This window comes from Mustelus asterias, chromosome 23 (genome assembly GCF_964213995.1).
Source record: "Mustelus asterias chromosome 23, sMusAst1.hap1.1, whole genome shotgun sequence".
In the NCBI taxonomy this organism is placed as follows: Eukaryota; Metazoa; Chordata; class Chondrichthyes; order Carcharhiniformes; family Triakidae; genus Mustelus; species Mustelus asterias.
The window spans coordinates 12,754,106-12,768,973 of NC_135823.1; the positions used below are offsets into that span (position 1 = coordinate 12,754,106).

The window sequence follows — 14,868 nt, forward strand, 5'->3', positions numbered from 1 at the left end:
ACAACAGCTTAAAGCGATAAAAAAACATTTGTTTTAAGTGGCAGATGATTGGTTTGCTATTTCACATGGATTGGTAATGTTTTCATAATCCACTGAAATCATTTTATTAATGTTTATTCCTTTAAATAAAGGGAGGAGAATGGACTTCCTTGCCAGGACACTGATACATGCAGCAGTCTGATGATGGCTTTGAACTGTGCGGATTATTCTCTATCGCACCAGTTGCTGTATTTGATTGTTGCTGAACACGTAAGTAAAATCATTTCAAACACTGTTGAAAACATCTTTCTGGTCTGTGATCACTCTTTAAATTGTAACTCTGATTTCTGTGTTCCAGAAAAATGGCTATGACTATTATTTCCAAGATGTTTTCTAAAGGCCTGCATCAAAAGCATTTAGATTGTTACATGGGTAAGGTGGGTATAGAGGGATATGGGCCAAATGCGGGCAATTGGGACTAGCTTAGTGGTTAAAAAAAAGGGTGGCATGGACAAGTTGGGCCAAAGGACCTGTTTTCATGCTGTAAACCTCTATGACTCTTTGACTCGAACCCATGCTGCGTCTTCCCAATAAGACAATTTCTATCCAGATGTTTTGCTATTTCTTCCTTGATGATAGATTGATGCATTTTCCCCACTGCAGAAGTTAAGCTAACCGGCCTACCGTTACCTGCCTTTTGTCTACCTCTTTTTTTAAACAGTGGTGTCACATTTGCTGTTTTCCAATCTTCTGGAACCCCCCCCAGAGTCCAGCGAATTTTGGTAAATTACCATGAGCGCATTTGCTATTTCCCCCGCCGTTCGTTTAGTACCCTGGGATGCGGCATGGTAGCACAGTGGTTAGCACTGCTGCTTCACAGCTCCAGGGTCCCAGGTTCGATTCCCGGCTCGGGTCACTGTCTGTGTGGAGTTTGCACATTCTCCTCGTGTCTGCGTGGGTTTCCTCCGGGTGCTCCGGTTTCCTCCCACAGTCCAAAGATGTGCAGGTTAGGTTGATTGGCCAGGTTAAAAATTGCCCCTTAGAGTCCTGGGATGTGTAGGTTAGAGGGATTAGCGGGTAAATATGTAGGGGTAGGGCCTGGGTGGGATTGTGGTCGGTGCAGACGCGATGGGCCGAATGGCCTCCTTCTGCACTGTAGGGTTTCTATGATTCTTCTATGATTCCATCAGGGCCAGGAGATTTGTCTATCTTTAGCCCCATTAACTTGCCCAACACTACAGGGCAGCACGGTGGCACAGTGGTTAGCATTGCTGCTTCACAGCTCCAGGGTCCCTGGTTCGATTCCCGGCTCAGGTCACTGTCTGTGTGGAGTTTGCACATTCTCCTCGTGTCTGCGTGGGTTTCCTCCGGGTGCTCCGGTTTCCTCCCACAGTCCAAAGATGTGCGGGTTAGGTTGATTGGCCAGGTTTAAAATTGCCCCTTAGAATCCTAAAATGTGTAGGTTAGAGGGATTAGTGGGTAAATATGTGGGGGTAGGGCCTGGGTGGGATTGTGGTCGGTGCAGACTCGATGGGCCGAATGGCCTCCTTCTGCACTGTAGGGTTTCTATGATCTTCTATGACTATCTGTTTAGTGATAATGATCGTTTCTAGGTCCTCACCTGCCATAGCCTCCTTGTCATCAATTTTTGGTGTGTTATTTATGTCTTCCACTGTGAAGACCGACACAAAATACTTGTTCAATGCCTCGGCCATTTCCTCATTTCCAGTTATTAACTCCCCTTATCATCCTCTAAAGACCAATGTTTCCCTTAGCCACTCATTTTCATTTTATATATCCAGCAGGCTGTTTATTACGGGGCATGTTGGATTTTGATCCAGTTCAGTTATTTGGTGGAAAATTAGGCTGCTTCCATTCTGAATGTCTCAATTATTTTCACGAACATTGCACATAGAACCTTTTTTTATATAAGTCAGATGCTCTTTTGGGCTGATTGGTCTCTCGGCATTGTAGGGATTCTATGGTTCTACAAGTAGCTAAAGCATTTTACAACCATGTAATTATTTTTGAAGGATAGTCACTCTTTGAATGTAGGGAAAATTTGCAGTTAATTTGTGCACAGCAAGATCCCACAAAAACCTCAGTGGGTTAACGAGACAATGTGGGAGGACACCGATTCTTCCTCAATTATTTCCATAAATCCTTTCTGCTCATCCAAAAGGATCTTTGCGATCTCAATTTAACACCTAATCCAAAAGAGGAGACATTTGATAGTTTGAGACTCTGCACAGTATAGAATCAAAGTGTCATAGAGGTTTACAGCATGGAAACAGTCCCTTCGGCCCAACGTGTCCATGCCACCTTTTTTTAAACCACAAAGCTAGTCCCAATTGCCTGCGTTTGGCCCATATCCCTCTATACCCATCTTACCCATGTAACTGACTAAGTGCTTTTTAAAAGACAAAATTGTACCCACCTCTACTAGTACCCCGGCAGCTCGTTCCAGACACCCACCACCCTCTGTATGAAAACAATTGTCCCTCTGGACCCTTTTGTATTTTCCCCTCTCACCTTAAACCTATGCCCTCTAGTTTTAGACTCTCCTACCTTGGGGAAAAGATGTTGACTCTCTAGCTGGTCTATGTCCCTCATTATTTTATAGACCTCTATAAGATCACCTCTAAGTCTCCTACGCTCCAGGGAAAAAAGTCCCAGTCTATCCAGCCTCTCCTTATAACTCAAACCATCAAGTTCCGGTAGCATCCTAGATCTTTTCTGCACTCTTTCTAGTTTAATAATATCCTTTCTATAATAGGGTGACCAGAACTGTACACAGTATTCCAAGTGTGGCCTTACCAATGTCTTGTACAATTTCAACAAGATTCCCCAACTCCTGTATTCAATGTTCTGACCGATGAAACCAAGCATGCCGAATGCCTTCTTCACCATTCTGTCCACCTGTGGCTCCACTTTCAAGGAGCTATGAGATGTCAGCCTAGATTATATGGTCAGGTATCTAGTGGTGAATTTAAACCCATGAGAACTGACCACTGATACCTTAAAATCATCCTTTTGATTTGATTTGATTCAACTTGATTTATTATTGTCACATGTATTAGTGAAAACAGTGAAAAGTATTGTTTCTTGCACACTATACAGACAAAGTCGGTATAAATTTCTGACATTTCTGACAAAGTCAGAAATGGCAGATGGAGTTCAATCCAGATAAATGCGAAGTGATGCATTTTGGTAGAACTAACATACGATAAATGGCAGAACCATAAAGGGTGCAGATACGCAGAGGGACCTGGGTGTGCAAGTCCACAGATCCTTGAAGGTGACGTCACAGGTGGAGAAGGTAGTGAATAAGGCATATGGCATGCTTGCCTTTATAGGACGGGGCATAGAGTATAAAAGTTGGGGTCTGATGTTGCAGTTGTATAGAACGTTGGTTCGGCCGTATTTGGAATACTGCGCCCAGTTCTGGTCGCCACACTACCAGAAGGACGTGGAGGCTTTAGAGAGAGTGCAGAGGAGGTTTACCAGGATGTTGCCTGGTATGGAAGGGCTTAGTTATGAGGAGATATTGAGTAAACTGGGGTTGTTCTCCCTGGAAAGACGGAGGATGAGGGGTGACCAAATAGAGGTGTATAAAATTATGAAAGGCATAGATAGGGTGAACGGTGGGAAGCTTTTTCCCAGGTCGGTGGTGACGTTCACGAGGGGTCATAGGTTCAAGGTGAGGTGGGGGAGGTTTAACACGGATATCAGAAGGACGTATTTTACACAGAGGGTGGTGGGAGCCTGGAATGCGCTGCCGGGCAAGGTGGTGGAGGCAGACACACCGGGAACGTTTAAGACTTATCTAGATAGCCACATGAATGGAGTGGGAATGGAGGGATACAAAAGAATGGTCTCGTTGGGACCAGGGAGCAGCGCGGGCTTGGAGGGCCGAAGAGCCTGTTCCTGTGCTGTATTGTTCTTTGTTCTTTGTTCTAAAGCATACCGTTCATAGAGCTGGAAAGGAGAGAGTGCAGAATGTAGTGTTACAGTCATAGCTAGGATGCAGAGAAAGATCAACTTAATGCGAGGTAGTTCCATTCAAAAGTCTGGTGACAGCGGGGAGGAAGCTGTTCTTGAGTTGATTGGTACGTGATCTCAGATTTTCGTATTTTTTTCCCGATGGAAGAAGGTGGAAGAGAGAATGTCCGGGGTGCGTGGGATCCTTAATTATCTGGCTGCTTTGCTGAGGCGGCGGGAAGTGTAGAAAGTGTCAATGGATGGGAGGCTGGTTTGAGTTTGGGATTCATTCACGTCCCTTTGTAGTTCCTTGTGGTCTTAGGCAGAACAGGGACAGGGACAGCAGGAATATTCCTGCAGAAGACAGCATCGAGCACTGGGTGTGAAGGACGAGATTCATTCCAAGAAATGATGAACAGTATAAGCTCATAAAGACTATAAGATGGAGGCCATTCAGCCCATTTGCATCTGCTCCGTCACTCAATGAGATCATCATTGTGCTGGAAATTGAGTAGTTACTTCACAGGGAAAAAAAGCTTAAATGAGACAAATCAAAGTTATTTGGTCGCACTTTACCTCTCAACTGATTTATTTTTCTGTTTAAATTCTAGAAAAGATGCTCCAATATTTTTGGAGCACGGCACATGGATTCAAAATCTTCCCTCATTATTCAGCATTACAAAAAGATTTTCTGTTCCAATATGATGCAAAGAAATCTGGAAATCGCCAACAATGACTTTCCATATTTTCAACAAGATCTATTCCTGGAAAACGGTAATTTGCATTGAAAGATGAAATTGAAGAGCGACTGAAGTTTAACATCCTCCCCGCTGAGTGAGAATGTGTGGATTATTCTCCCTGTGGCTGAGATTCTTTTCCAGGAGAGTATCTTTACGCTGTTTCTTCAGCGAAACCACTAGGCAACAAGAGACAGGATCCTAACGGAGGGGGAAAGTCCTTTAGTTTCTGTGTAATAAAGTCTGCTTTTTATTTCATTCTCAGAGTGAGAGGTAACCTTCTCTTATGGGTAGAGATAAGGAATAGTAGGGGGAGAAAGACACTAGTCGGCGTGGTCTATAGGCCCCCAAATAATAATGTTGAGGTGGGGAGGGCTATAAACAAGCAAATAATGGACGCGTGCAAAAACGGAATGGCAATAATCATGGGGGACTTCAACCTGCATATTGATTGGCTGACTCAAGTTGGAAGGGGTGGGATGGAGGAAGAGTTCTTAGAATGCTGTTGGGATAGTTACCTTGAACAGTATGTTACTGAACCGACAAGGGAACGAGTTATCTTAGATCTGGTAATGTGTAACGAGGTAGGTAGAATTAAGGATGTTCTTGTGAAGGACCCTCTTGGGTCAAGTGATCACAATATGGTCGAATTTCTGGTACAAATGGAAGAGGAGAAAGTAGGGTCCCATACCACTGTCCTCTGTTTGAACAGAGGGAAGTACGATAGGATGAGGGCTGAATTGGCTAAGGTGGACTGGGAGAGCAGACTGGTAGGTAGGACAGCTGAGGAACAGTGGAGGATTTTTAAGGGGATCCTTTTCAGTACTCAGCAACAATATATTCCGGTGATAAAGAAGGACTGTAAGAAAAGGGATAACGAGCCGTGGATAACGAAGGAAATTAAGGAGAGTATTAAATTAAAGACCGATGCGTACAGAGTGGCCAAAAATAGTGGAGAATCGGAAGATTGGGAAAACTTTAAGAAACAACAAAGAACGACTAAGAAAGCGATAAAGGAAAGATAGGTTATGAAGCTAGGCTAGCTCTAAATATAAAAAATGATAGCAAAAGCTTTTACAAATATATAAAAAGGAATAGAGTGGCAAGAGTGAATGTTGGACCCTTGGAGGACGAGAGGGGGGATTTAATAGTGGGAAATGAGGAAATGGCTGAAACTTTAAATAAGTTTTTTGTGTCGGTCTTCACGGTGGAAGACACAAATAGTTTACCGAATATTAACGATAGAGGGTTGGTAGGAGGAGACGTACTCAATACAATTATTGTTACCAGGGAGGCAGTGCTTGGTAGACTAACGGGACTGAAGGTGGACAAGTCCCCGGGCCCGGATGGAATGCATCCCAGGGTACTGAAAGAAATGTCAGAGGTAATAGCGGATGCGTTAGTGGTTATTTATCAAAATTCGTTGGATTCTGGGGTAGTGCCGGCGGATTGGGAAACGGCTAATGTTACGCCTCTGTTTAAAAAAGGAAATAGACAAAAGGCGGGTAACTACAGGCCGGTTAGCTTAACGTCTGCAGTTGGGAAAATGCTGGAATCCATCATTCAAGAAGAAATAGCAGGCCATCTGGATAAGAATGGTTCGATTAAGCAGACGCAGCATGGATTCATGAGGGGAAAGTCGTGCTTGACGAATTTGTTGGATTTTTATGAAGATGTGACTAGTGCGGTTGACGGAGGGGAACCGGTGGATGCGGTGTTTTTGGATTTCCAAAAGGCGTTTGATAAGGTGCCTCACAAACGGTTGCTGAAGAAGATTGGGTCACACGGAGTTGAGGGTAGGGTATTAGCATGGATTGGGGATTGGCTATCCGACAGGAGTCATAATGTGGAGATGCCGGCGTTGGACTGGGGTAAGCGCAGTAAGAAGTCTCACAACACCAGGTTAAAGTCCAACAGGTTTATTTGGTAGCAAATACCATAAGCTTTCGGAGCACTGCTCCTTTGTCAGTTGGAGTGGATATCTGCTCTCAAACAGTGCACAGACACAGAAATCAAGTTACAGAATACTAATTAGAATGCGAATCTTGAGAGCAGATATCCACTCCATCTGACGAAGGAGCAGTGCTCCGAAAGCTTATGGTGTTTGCTACCAAATAAACCTGTTGGACTTTAACCTGGTGTTGTGAAACTTCTTACTATCCGACAGGAAGCAGAGAGTCGGAATAAATGGGTGCTTTTCTGGTTGGCAGATGGTAACTAGTGGCGTGCCGCAGGGATCGGTACTGGGGCCTCAATTATTTACCATTTATATAGACGATCTGGAGGAGGGGACTGAGTGTAGGGTAACAAAGTTTGCAGACGACACAAAGATAAGTGGAAAAGTGAATCGTGTGGAGGGCATAGAAGGTCTGCAGAGAGATTTGGACAGGCTGAGTGAGTGGGCGAGGATCTGGCAGATGGAGTATAACGTTAACAAATGCGAGGTTATTCACTTGGGAGGAAATAATAGCAAATGGGATTATTATCTAAATGGAAAAAAATTACAACATGCTACCGTGCAAAGGGACCTGGGGGTCCTTGTGCATGAGACGCAAAAACCCAGTCTGCAGGTGCAACAGGTGATCAAGAAGGCAAATGGGATGTTGGCCTATATCGCAAGGGGGATAGAATATAAAAGCAGAGATGTCTTGCTGCATCTGTACAGGGCATTGGTGAGGCCGCAGCTGGAATACTGATGTGCGATTGATTCACGCGGGAGGCTAGAACGTACCCGGGAATAAAGGCTTTTATTCACGACAAATAGGAGCACACTACTCAACAATATTATCCCAGACTAAAGACTACTAGGAAGTAGCAGTGACCTTTATACTCCTGTAAGAAGGCGGAGTCCTGGGCGGAGCCGAATGGAGTATACCACATAAACAGTAATAACAGGTGGAACACCCAACAACCCTAACCCCAACAGCAACGAGAGTAACATATATACAAGTACCCATAGTGGTAACCATCTATGGTTCACCACATTCACCCCTCCTTTAAAAACAAAGACAGGTGGGGGAAAAAAAACAATACGAACTGTCCACATGTTCACAAGTTCAGCCGAACCGGAGGTCCGCACCCTCTCTGCGACCTCCACAGTACCGGCTCCAGTGCCGGTTCTGGTGACCGTGGTGATGACCCTCTCTCCGAGGTGGTGTCCACAGACTCCTCCAGTTCCTCTGCCAACCGCCGACCTCGAGATGGCGACAATCCCCTGGACTCAGGCAAGCTGCACACAGGAGTAAGAGGATCAAGTTGAGGTCCCGATGCTGCCCGCGTCGTGTCAGGAGGGGAGAGAATGGGCAAAGGAATCCTAACCAGGGGTGCGGGAGTGACGGGGGTTTCCAGGTCCCCTGCAGGCACCAGATCTCTGATAGAGACCATGTCCTCTCGCCCGTCAGGATATGCCACATAGGCATATTGAGGGTTGTCGTGGAGGAGATGGACCTGTTCAACCAAAGGGTCGGACTTGCGGGTCCTAACATGCCGCCGCAGGAGAACAGGTCCTGAGTACATCAACCAAGACGGCAGTGAGGTCCCAGAGGAAGACTTCCGAGGGAAGACAAACATCCGCTCATGTGGGGTAGTGTTGGTTGCCATACACAGGAGGGACCGGATCGAATGGAGCGCATCAGGAAGTACCTCTTGCCAACGGGTGACTGGAAGACCCCTAGATCGTAGCGCTAGTAAAACAGCCTTCCAGACTGTAGCGTTTTTTCTTTCGACTTGTCCGTTACCCCTGGGGTTGTAACTTGTAGTCCTACTTGAGGCAATTCCCTTCAAGAGCAGGTATTGCCTCAAGTCGTCGCTCATAAACGACGAACCCCTATCACTGTGGATATAACTGGGGTAGCCGAACAGGGTGAAAAGACTCCGCAGGGCCTTGATGACCGTGGCAGAGGACATGTCAGAACAGGGGATGGCAAGGGGGAATCGGGAGTATTCGTCAACAACGTTGAGGAAATACACGTTCCGATCCGTCGAAGGGAGGGGCCCCTTGAAGTCGACACTCAGTCGTTCAAAAGGGCGAGTGGCCTTAATGAGGTGTGCCCTGTCAGGTCGGTAGAAGTGCGGCTTGCACTCTGCACATACCTGGCAGCGTCGAGTTATCGACCTGACATCCTCTATGGAATAGGGCAGATTCCGAGCCTTTACAAAATGGAAGAGCCGAGTGATCCCCGGATGGCAGAGATCATTGTGGAGGGCCTGTAACTGGTACTCCTGCACACTGGCACATGTTCCACGTGACAGGGCATCTGAGGTCTCATGGAGCTTCTCCGGACGGTACATAGAAGAAATCATAGAAATCATAGAAACCCTACAGTGCAGAAGGAGGCCATTCGGCCCATCGAGTCTGCACCGACCACAATCCCACCCAGGCCCTACCTCCACATATTTACCCGCTAATCCCTCTAACCTACGCTTCTCAGGACTCTAAGGGGCAATTTTTAACCTGGCCAATCAACCTAACCCGCACATCTTTGGACTGTGGGAGGAAACCAGAGCACCCGGAGGAAACCCACGCAGACACGAGGAGAATGTGCAAACTCCACACAGACAGTGACCCAAGCCGGGAATCGAACCCAGGTCCCTGGAGCTGTGAAGCAGCAGTGCTAACCACTGTGCTACCGTGCCGCCCCACATGATATCATCGTTGTAGGTGGAGAGTTCGATTCTCCACCTCAAGATTTTGTCATTCTTAATTTTTCCCTTTAACGTGTTGTTGAACATAAAGGCCACGGACCTTTGGTCCGTGAGCAGGGTAAACTGTTTGCCAGCCAAATAATGGCGCCAGTGCCGTATGGCCTCCACAATGGCCTGAGCCTCTTTCTCCACAGAGGAGTGCCGAATTTCAGGGCCTTGGAGGGTGTGAGAGAAAAAGGCGACGGGCCTGCCCGCCTGGTTAAGTGTGGCGGCCAGGGCGAAATCAGATGCATCACTCTCCACCTGAAAGGGGATGGACTCATCGACAGCGTGCATCGTGGCTTTCGCGATGTCGGCTTTTATCCTTTCAAAGGTTAGGCGAGCCTCTGCTGTCAGGGGAAAAGAGGTAGATTTTATGAGCGGACGGGCTTTGTCCGCGTAATTGGGGACCCACTGTGCATAGTACGAGAAGAAGCCTAAGCATCTTCTCAGTGCTTTGATGCTAGTGGGTAGGGGAAGTTCAAGGAGGGGACGCATATGGTCTGGATCGGGGCCGATGACCCCGGTTTCCACCACGTATCCGAGGATTGCTAGGCGGTGCTTGCTGAATACGCACTTCTCCTTGTTATAGGTCAGGTTCAGGAGAGCCGCAGTGCGTAAAAACTTCTGGAGGTTGGCATCGTGGTCCTGCTGGTCATGGCCGCAGATAGAGACGTTGTCCAGGTACGGGAAGGTAGCCCATAGCCCGTTTTGGTCCACCATTCGGTCCATCTCACGCTGGAAGACCGAGACCCCATTAGTGACACCGAAAGGGACTCTTAAAAAGTGGTAGAGATGGCCATCCGCCTCAAAGGCCGTGTATTTGCGGTCCTCTGGGCGAATGGGGAGCTGGTGGTAGGCTGACTTCAAGTTGATGGTGGAGAACACCCGGTACTGCACAATCTGGTTGACCATGTCAGATATGCGCGAGAGAGGATACGCGTCCAGCTGCGTGTACCTATTAATGGTCTGACTATAGTCTATGACCATCCGGGGCTTGTCTCCAGTCTTGACCACCACGACTTGTGCTCTCCATGGGCTAGTGCTAGGTTGAATGACCCCTTCCCTGAGGAGCCGCCGAACCTCAGATCTAATAAAGATCCGATCCTCAGCGCTGTAATGCCTGTTTTAGTCGTGATGGGCTTGCAGCCTGGGACGAGATTTTCGAATAGGGAAGGCGGGGTAATTTTGAGTGTTGAGAGGCTGCATGTGGAGCGCGCTGGACAATTTGGAGGCTGCTGTTCTCCCACTGAAAGTGGAGGGAGTGGCCCATCGTACTGCAGGTTCACACTCCTCAGGTGGACCATAAAGTCTAGCCCCAGGAGTATCGGAGCGCAAAGGTGCGGTAGCACGAGGAGCCTGAAGTTCTCGTAGACCGTGCCCTGTAGCTCCCGAGAATGTGGACAGATCGGGACCTCGACGCCATGGAGATTGTCTGCCTGACAGCTTGCACACGGAGAGCGCAACGTTTTACTGTATCCGGATGGATGAAGCTCTCCGTGCACCCGCTGTCAAACAGGCAATGCTCCAGGCGCCCGTTTACCTCTATGTCCATCATGGACTTGTCGAGTCTGTGAGGCTTGGCCTGGTCCAGGATGATTGACGCCACTGTTGGATCCCGAGTGTAACTGCAGGCAGTTGAGATAGCCAACGACGACGACCCCTGCTGGTCTCCTGCGGCCGATGTCAACCAAAATGGCTGCGTCCATGAATTGCACGCGGTCGAGGATGTTGAAAATGGCGGCACCCGCAGGTTGCACATGACTGGCGTCGTCGTCATAGGAAATGGCGGCGCCCGTGGATCGCACGTGGCTGAAGACATCAATGAGGCCGGAGACGAGGAGATGGATCCTGGAGAGTCGCACGCAGCACTGCTGGGCCTGGAAGGGGTCTTCGCTCGGCACACCTTAGCATAGTGCCCTTTCTTTCCACAGGTGGAGCAAAACACCGCCCTGGCCGGACATCTTTGGTGAGGATGCTTCGCCAAACCACAGAAGTAGCACCGTGGGCCTCCAGGAGCTGCCGCAGCCGTCGGGTTCCGAAGTTGGGAGCATCATCGCGCAGTTCCGAGGAGCCGCCGAGTACAGCTGAGGCGGCGGCTGTTCTTGCCACGCTGTTCCCACGTGGTCGGTGGGGTAGGCTTCGAGATTTCTGGAGGCTGTCTCCAGTGCGTCGGCCAATTCTACCGTCTTAGCCAGGTCCAGGTTACCCTGCTCTAGCAGCCGCAGGCGGATATAGGACGAACCGATTCTAGTCACGAACGCGTCCCGAATGAGGTCGTTGGTGCATTGAGTAGCCGACACCGCCTTAGAGTTGCAGGCTCTGGCTAGCTGTTGAAGTTCGCGCAGGTACTGTCCCGTAGTTTTGCCGGGCTGCCGCCGTCGAGTGGCTAATAGGTGACGAGCATGGATTTCATTCGGCTGTTTGTTATACAGCCCCTTGAGCAAGTCGATAGCGTCTTTATAATTTTGGGAATTGCGAATTGTTGCATACACAGTGTCGCTCACCCTGGCGTGGAGGACCCGCAATCTGTCGGCGTCGGACTGGACTGCTGCCGAGGCCTCAACGTAATCCTCGAAGCACTTTAACCAATGGTCGAAAGTGTTCGATGCCCCAGCGGCACGCGGATCCAAGGTTAGCCGATGGGGCTTTCGCATCTGCTCCAATTTATTCGAACAAAATTTTCAGCAATTTGTAGTGAATAAAATTGATGTGCGATTGATTCACACGGGAGGCTAGAACATACCCGGGAATAAAGGCTTTTATTCACTACAAATAGGAGCACACTACTCAACAATATTATCCCAGACTAAAGACTACTAGGAAGTAGCAATGACCTTTATACTCCTGTAAGAAGGCGGAGTCCTGGGCGGAGCCGAACAGAGTGTACCACATAAACAGTAATAACAGGTGGAACACCCAACAACCCTAACCCCAACAGCAACGAGAGTAACATATATACAAGTACCCATAGTGGTAACCATCTATGGTTCACCACAAATACTGTGTGCAGTATTGGTCCCCTTATTTGCGGAAGGATATATTGGCCTTGGAAGGAGTGCAGAGAAGGTTCACCAGGTTGATACCAGAGATGAGGGGTGTTAATTATGAGGAGAGACTGAGCAGATTGGGTTTGTACTCGTTGGAATTTAGAAGGCTGAGGGGGGATCTTATAGAGACCTATAAGATAATGAAGGGGCTGGATAGGGTAGAGGTGGAGAGATTCCACTTAGAAAGGAAGCTAGAACTAGAGGGCACAGCCTCAAAATAAAGGGGGGTCAGCTTAGGACAGAGTTGAGGAGGAACTTCTTCTCTCAGAGGGTGGTGAATCTCTGGAATTCTCTGCCCACTGAAGTGGTGGAGGCTACCTCGTTGAATATGTTTAAATCACGGATAGATGGATTCCTGATCGGTAAGGGAATTAGGGGTTATGGGGATCAGGCGGCTAAGTGGAACTGATCCACTTCAGATCAGCCATGATCTTATTGAATGGCGGGGCAGGCTCGACGGGCTAGATGGCCTACTCCTGCTCCTATTTCTTATGTTCTTATGTTCTTTAAAGAATGTTCTAATTAGGCATTTTCATTTTAGCTTACTTAGTGAATTAGGAAAGTTCACAACAGCACTTCATCCATTTACTCTCAAACGCATATCACCACTTCCCACTCAGTGCCTCCCACCAACCCTCCCGCTCACTGCCTCCCTCCCTCTGACCATCCTGCTTGCTGCTTCCCTCCCTCCAACCCTCTCACTCGCTGCCTCCCTCCCTCCCTCCCTCCCGCTGCCTCCTTCCCTCCGACCCTCCCACTCGCTGCTTCTCTTCCTCTCGCTGCCTCCCTCCCACCCACTCACTGCCTCCCTCCGATCCTCCCTCCCCCTGCCTCCCTTCCACCCACTCACTGCCTCCCTCCAATCCTCCTTCCCGCTGCCTCCCTCCTCCCGCTGCCTCCCTCCCGCTCACTGCCACTTTCCCTCTGACCCTCCCGAAAGCTGCCTACCTCCCTCCCAGAAAAATCACAAGAATGATTCCTTGCCATCCCTGAATATAGTTTGGAGAGGTTGGGACTGTTCTCTTTGGAGAGAAGAAGACTAAGGGGAGATTTGATAGAGTTGCTCAAAATCATGAGGGGGCTGGACAGAGTAGTCAGGGTGAAACTTTTCCTGCTCATAAAAGAATTGAGAATGAGAGGGAATAGAAAGCAACATGGGAAAAAGAACAAAACAGTAAATGCTGGAAAATCTCAACAGGTCTTGAGAGACCTGTAGAGAGAATAGAGCCAACGTTTTGAGTCTGGATGACCCGATTCTCTCTCCTTTTCACTCCACAAATGTTGTCAGATCTGCTGAGATTTTCTAGCATTTTCTGTTTTTGCTTCAGATTCCAGCATCCGCAGTAATTTACTATTGTGAATAAAAAACGTTCTTACACAGTGAGTGGTTAGGATCTGGAATGTACTGTGTGAGAGTGTGGTGGAGACAGATTCACACAGCGAGTGGTTAGGATCTGGAATGTACTGTGTGAGAGTGTGGTGGAGACTGATTCACACAGCGAGTGGTTAGGATCTGGAATGTACTGTGTGAGAGTGTGGTGGAGACAGATTCACACAGCGAGTGGTTAGGATCTGGAATGTACTGTGTGAGAGTGTGGTGGAGACAGATTCACACAGCGAGTGGTTAGGATCTGGAATGTACTGTCTGAGAGTGTGGTGGAGACAGATTCACACAGCGAGTGGTTAGGATCTGGAATGTACTGTGTGAGAGTGTGGTGGAGACAGATTCACACAGCGAGTGGTTAGGCTCTGGAATGTACTGTGTGAGAGTGTGGTGGAGACAGATTCACACAGCGAGTGGTTAGGCTCTGGAATGTACTGTGTGAGAGTGTGGTGGAGACAGATTCACACAGCGAGTGGTTAGGCTCTGGAATGTACTGTGTGAGAGTGTGGTGGAGACAGATTCACATAGTGAGTGGTTAGGATCTGGAATGTATTGTCTGTGAGTGTACTGGAGGCCGGTTCAGTTGATGCATTTTAGAGGAAATGAGGCTGTTATCTTAAAGGGAAGAATGTATAGGTTTATTGAGAGAAACTGGGCGTATCACATTGAATTCGGAAAACTAGTGCAAATATGATGGGCCAAAAGGCTTTATTTTGCAATGTAATAGGTTGATGATTCAATTAGGAAGAATCTGCCACAATTGCAGCAGATTCTGCAGTTTTCCGGTCTCACGAGGAGTTACTGTTTGGTGTCTTGGTGTCTTGAGACTGCATTAAGGTAGATTGAGAAGTACACTGTAAATATTAGCAGCATTCTGCTTTTAGCTGTTTGAAATCAGAGCCAGTAGAAAATGTCTACTTTTTTGCAGTGATGCTTTGCGGGTATGTTGGATTCTCGGAGTTTTACAAGGCCCAGTGGCTGGAACACATCCTGCGCTGGCAGCTGCTATCTGGTTGCTTTCGAAAGGACGGTGAGTGATTCATCTGAACCAATA

General features: G+C 48.0%; 1 protein-coding gene across 3 annotated transcripts in view; it reads left to right on the forward strand.

The window, feature by feature from the left end:
* Positions 1–14,868, forward strand: part of c23h16orf89 (chromosome 23 C16orf89 homolog) — a 53,480-nt gene that overhangs the window by 23,499 nt on the left and 15,113 nt on the right. For 2 of the 3 annotated variants that reach the window (XM_078239975.1, XM_078239977.1), the window contains 3 exons: positions 132–249; positions 4,572–4,734; positions 14,743–14,844. In XM_078239975.1, the coding sequence (XP_078096101.1) occupies positions 132–249; positions 4,572–4,734; positions 14,743–14,844 (383 nt within the window). The remainder of the gene's footprint in view (positions 1–131; positions 250–4,571; positions 4,735–14,742; positions 14,845–14,868) is intronic. The other variant, XM_078239976.1, reaches the window with a different exon arrangement.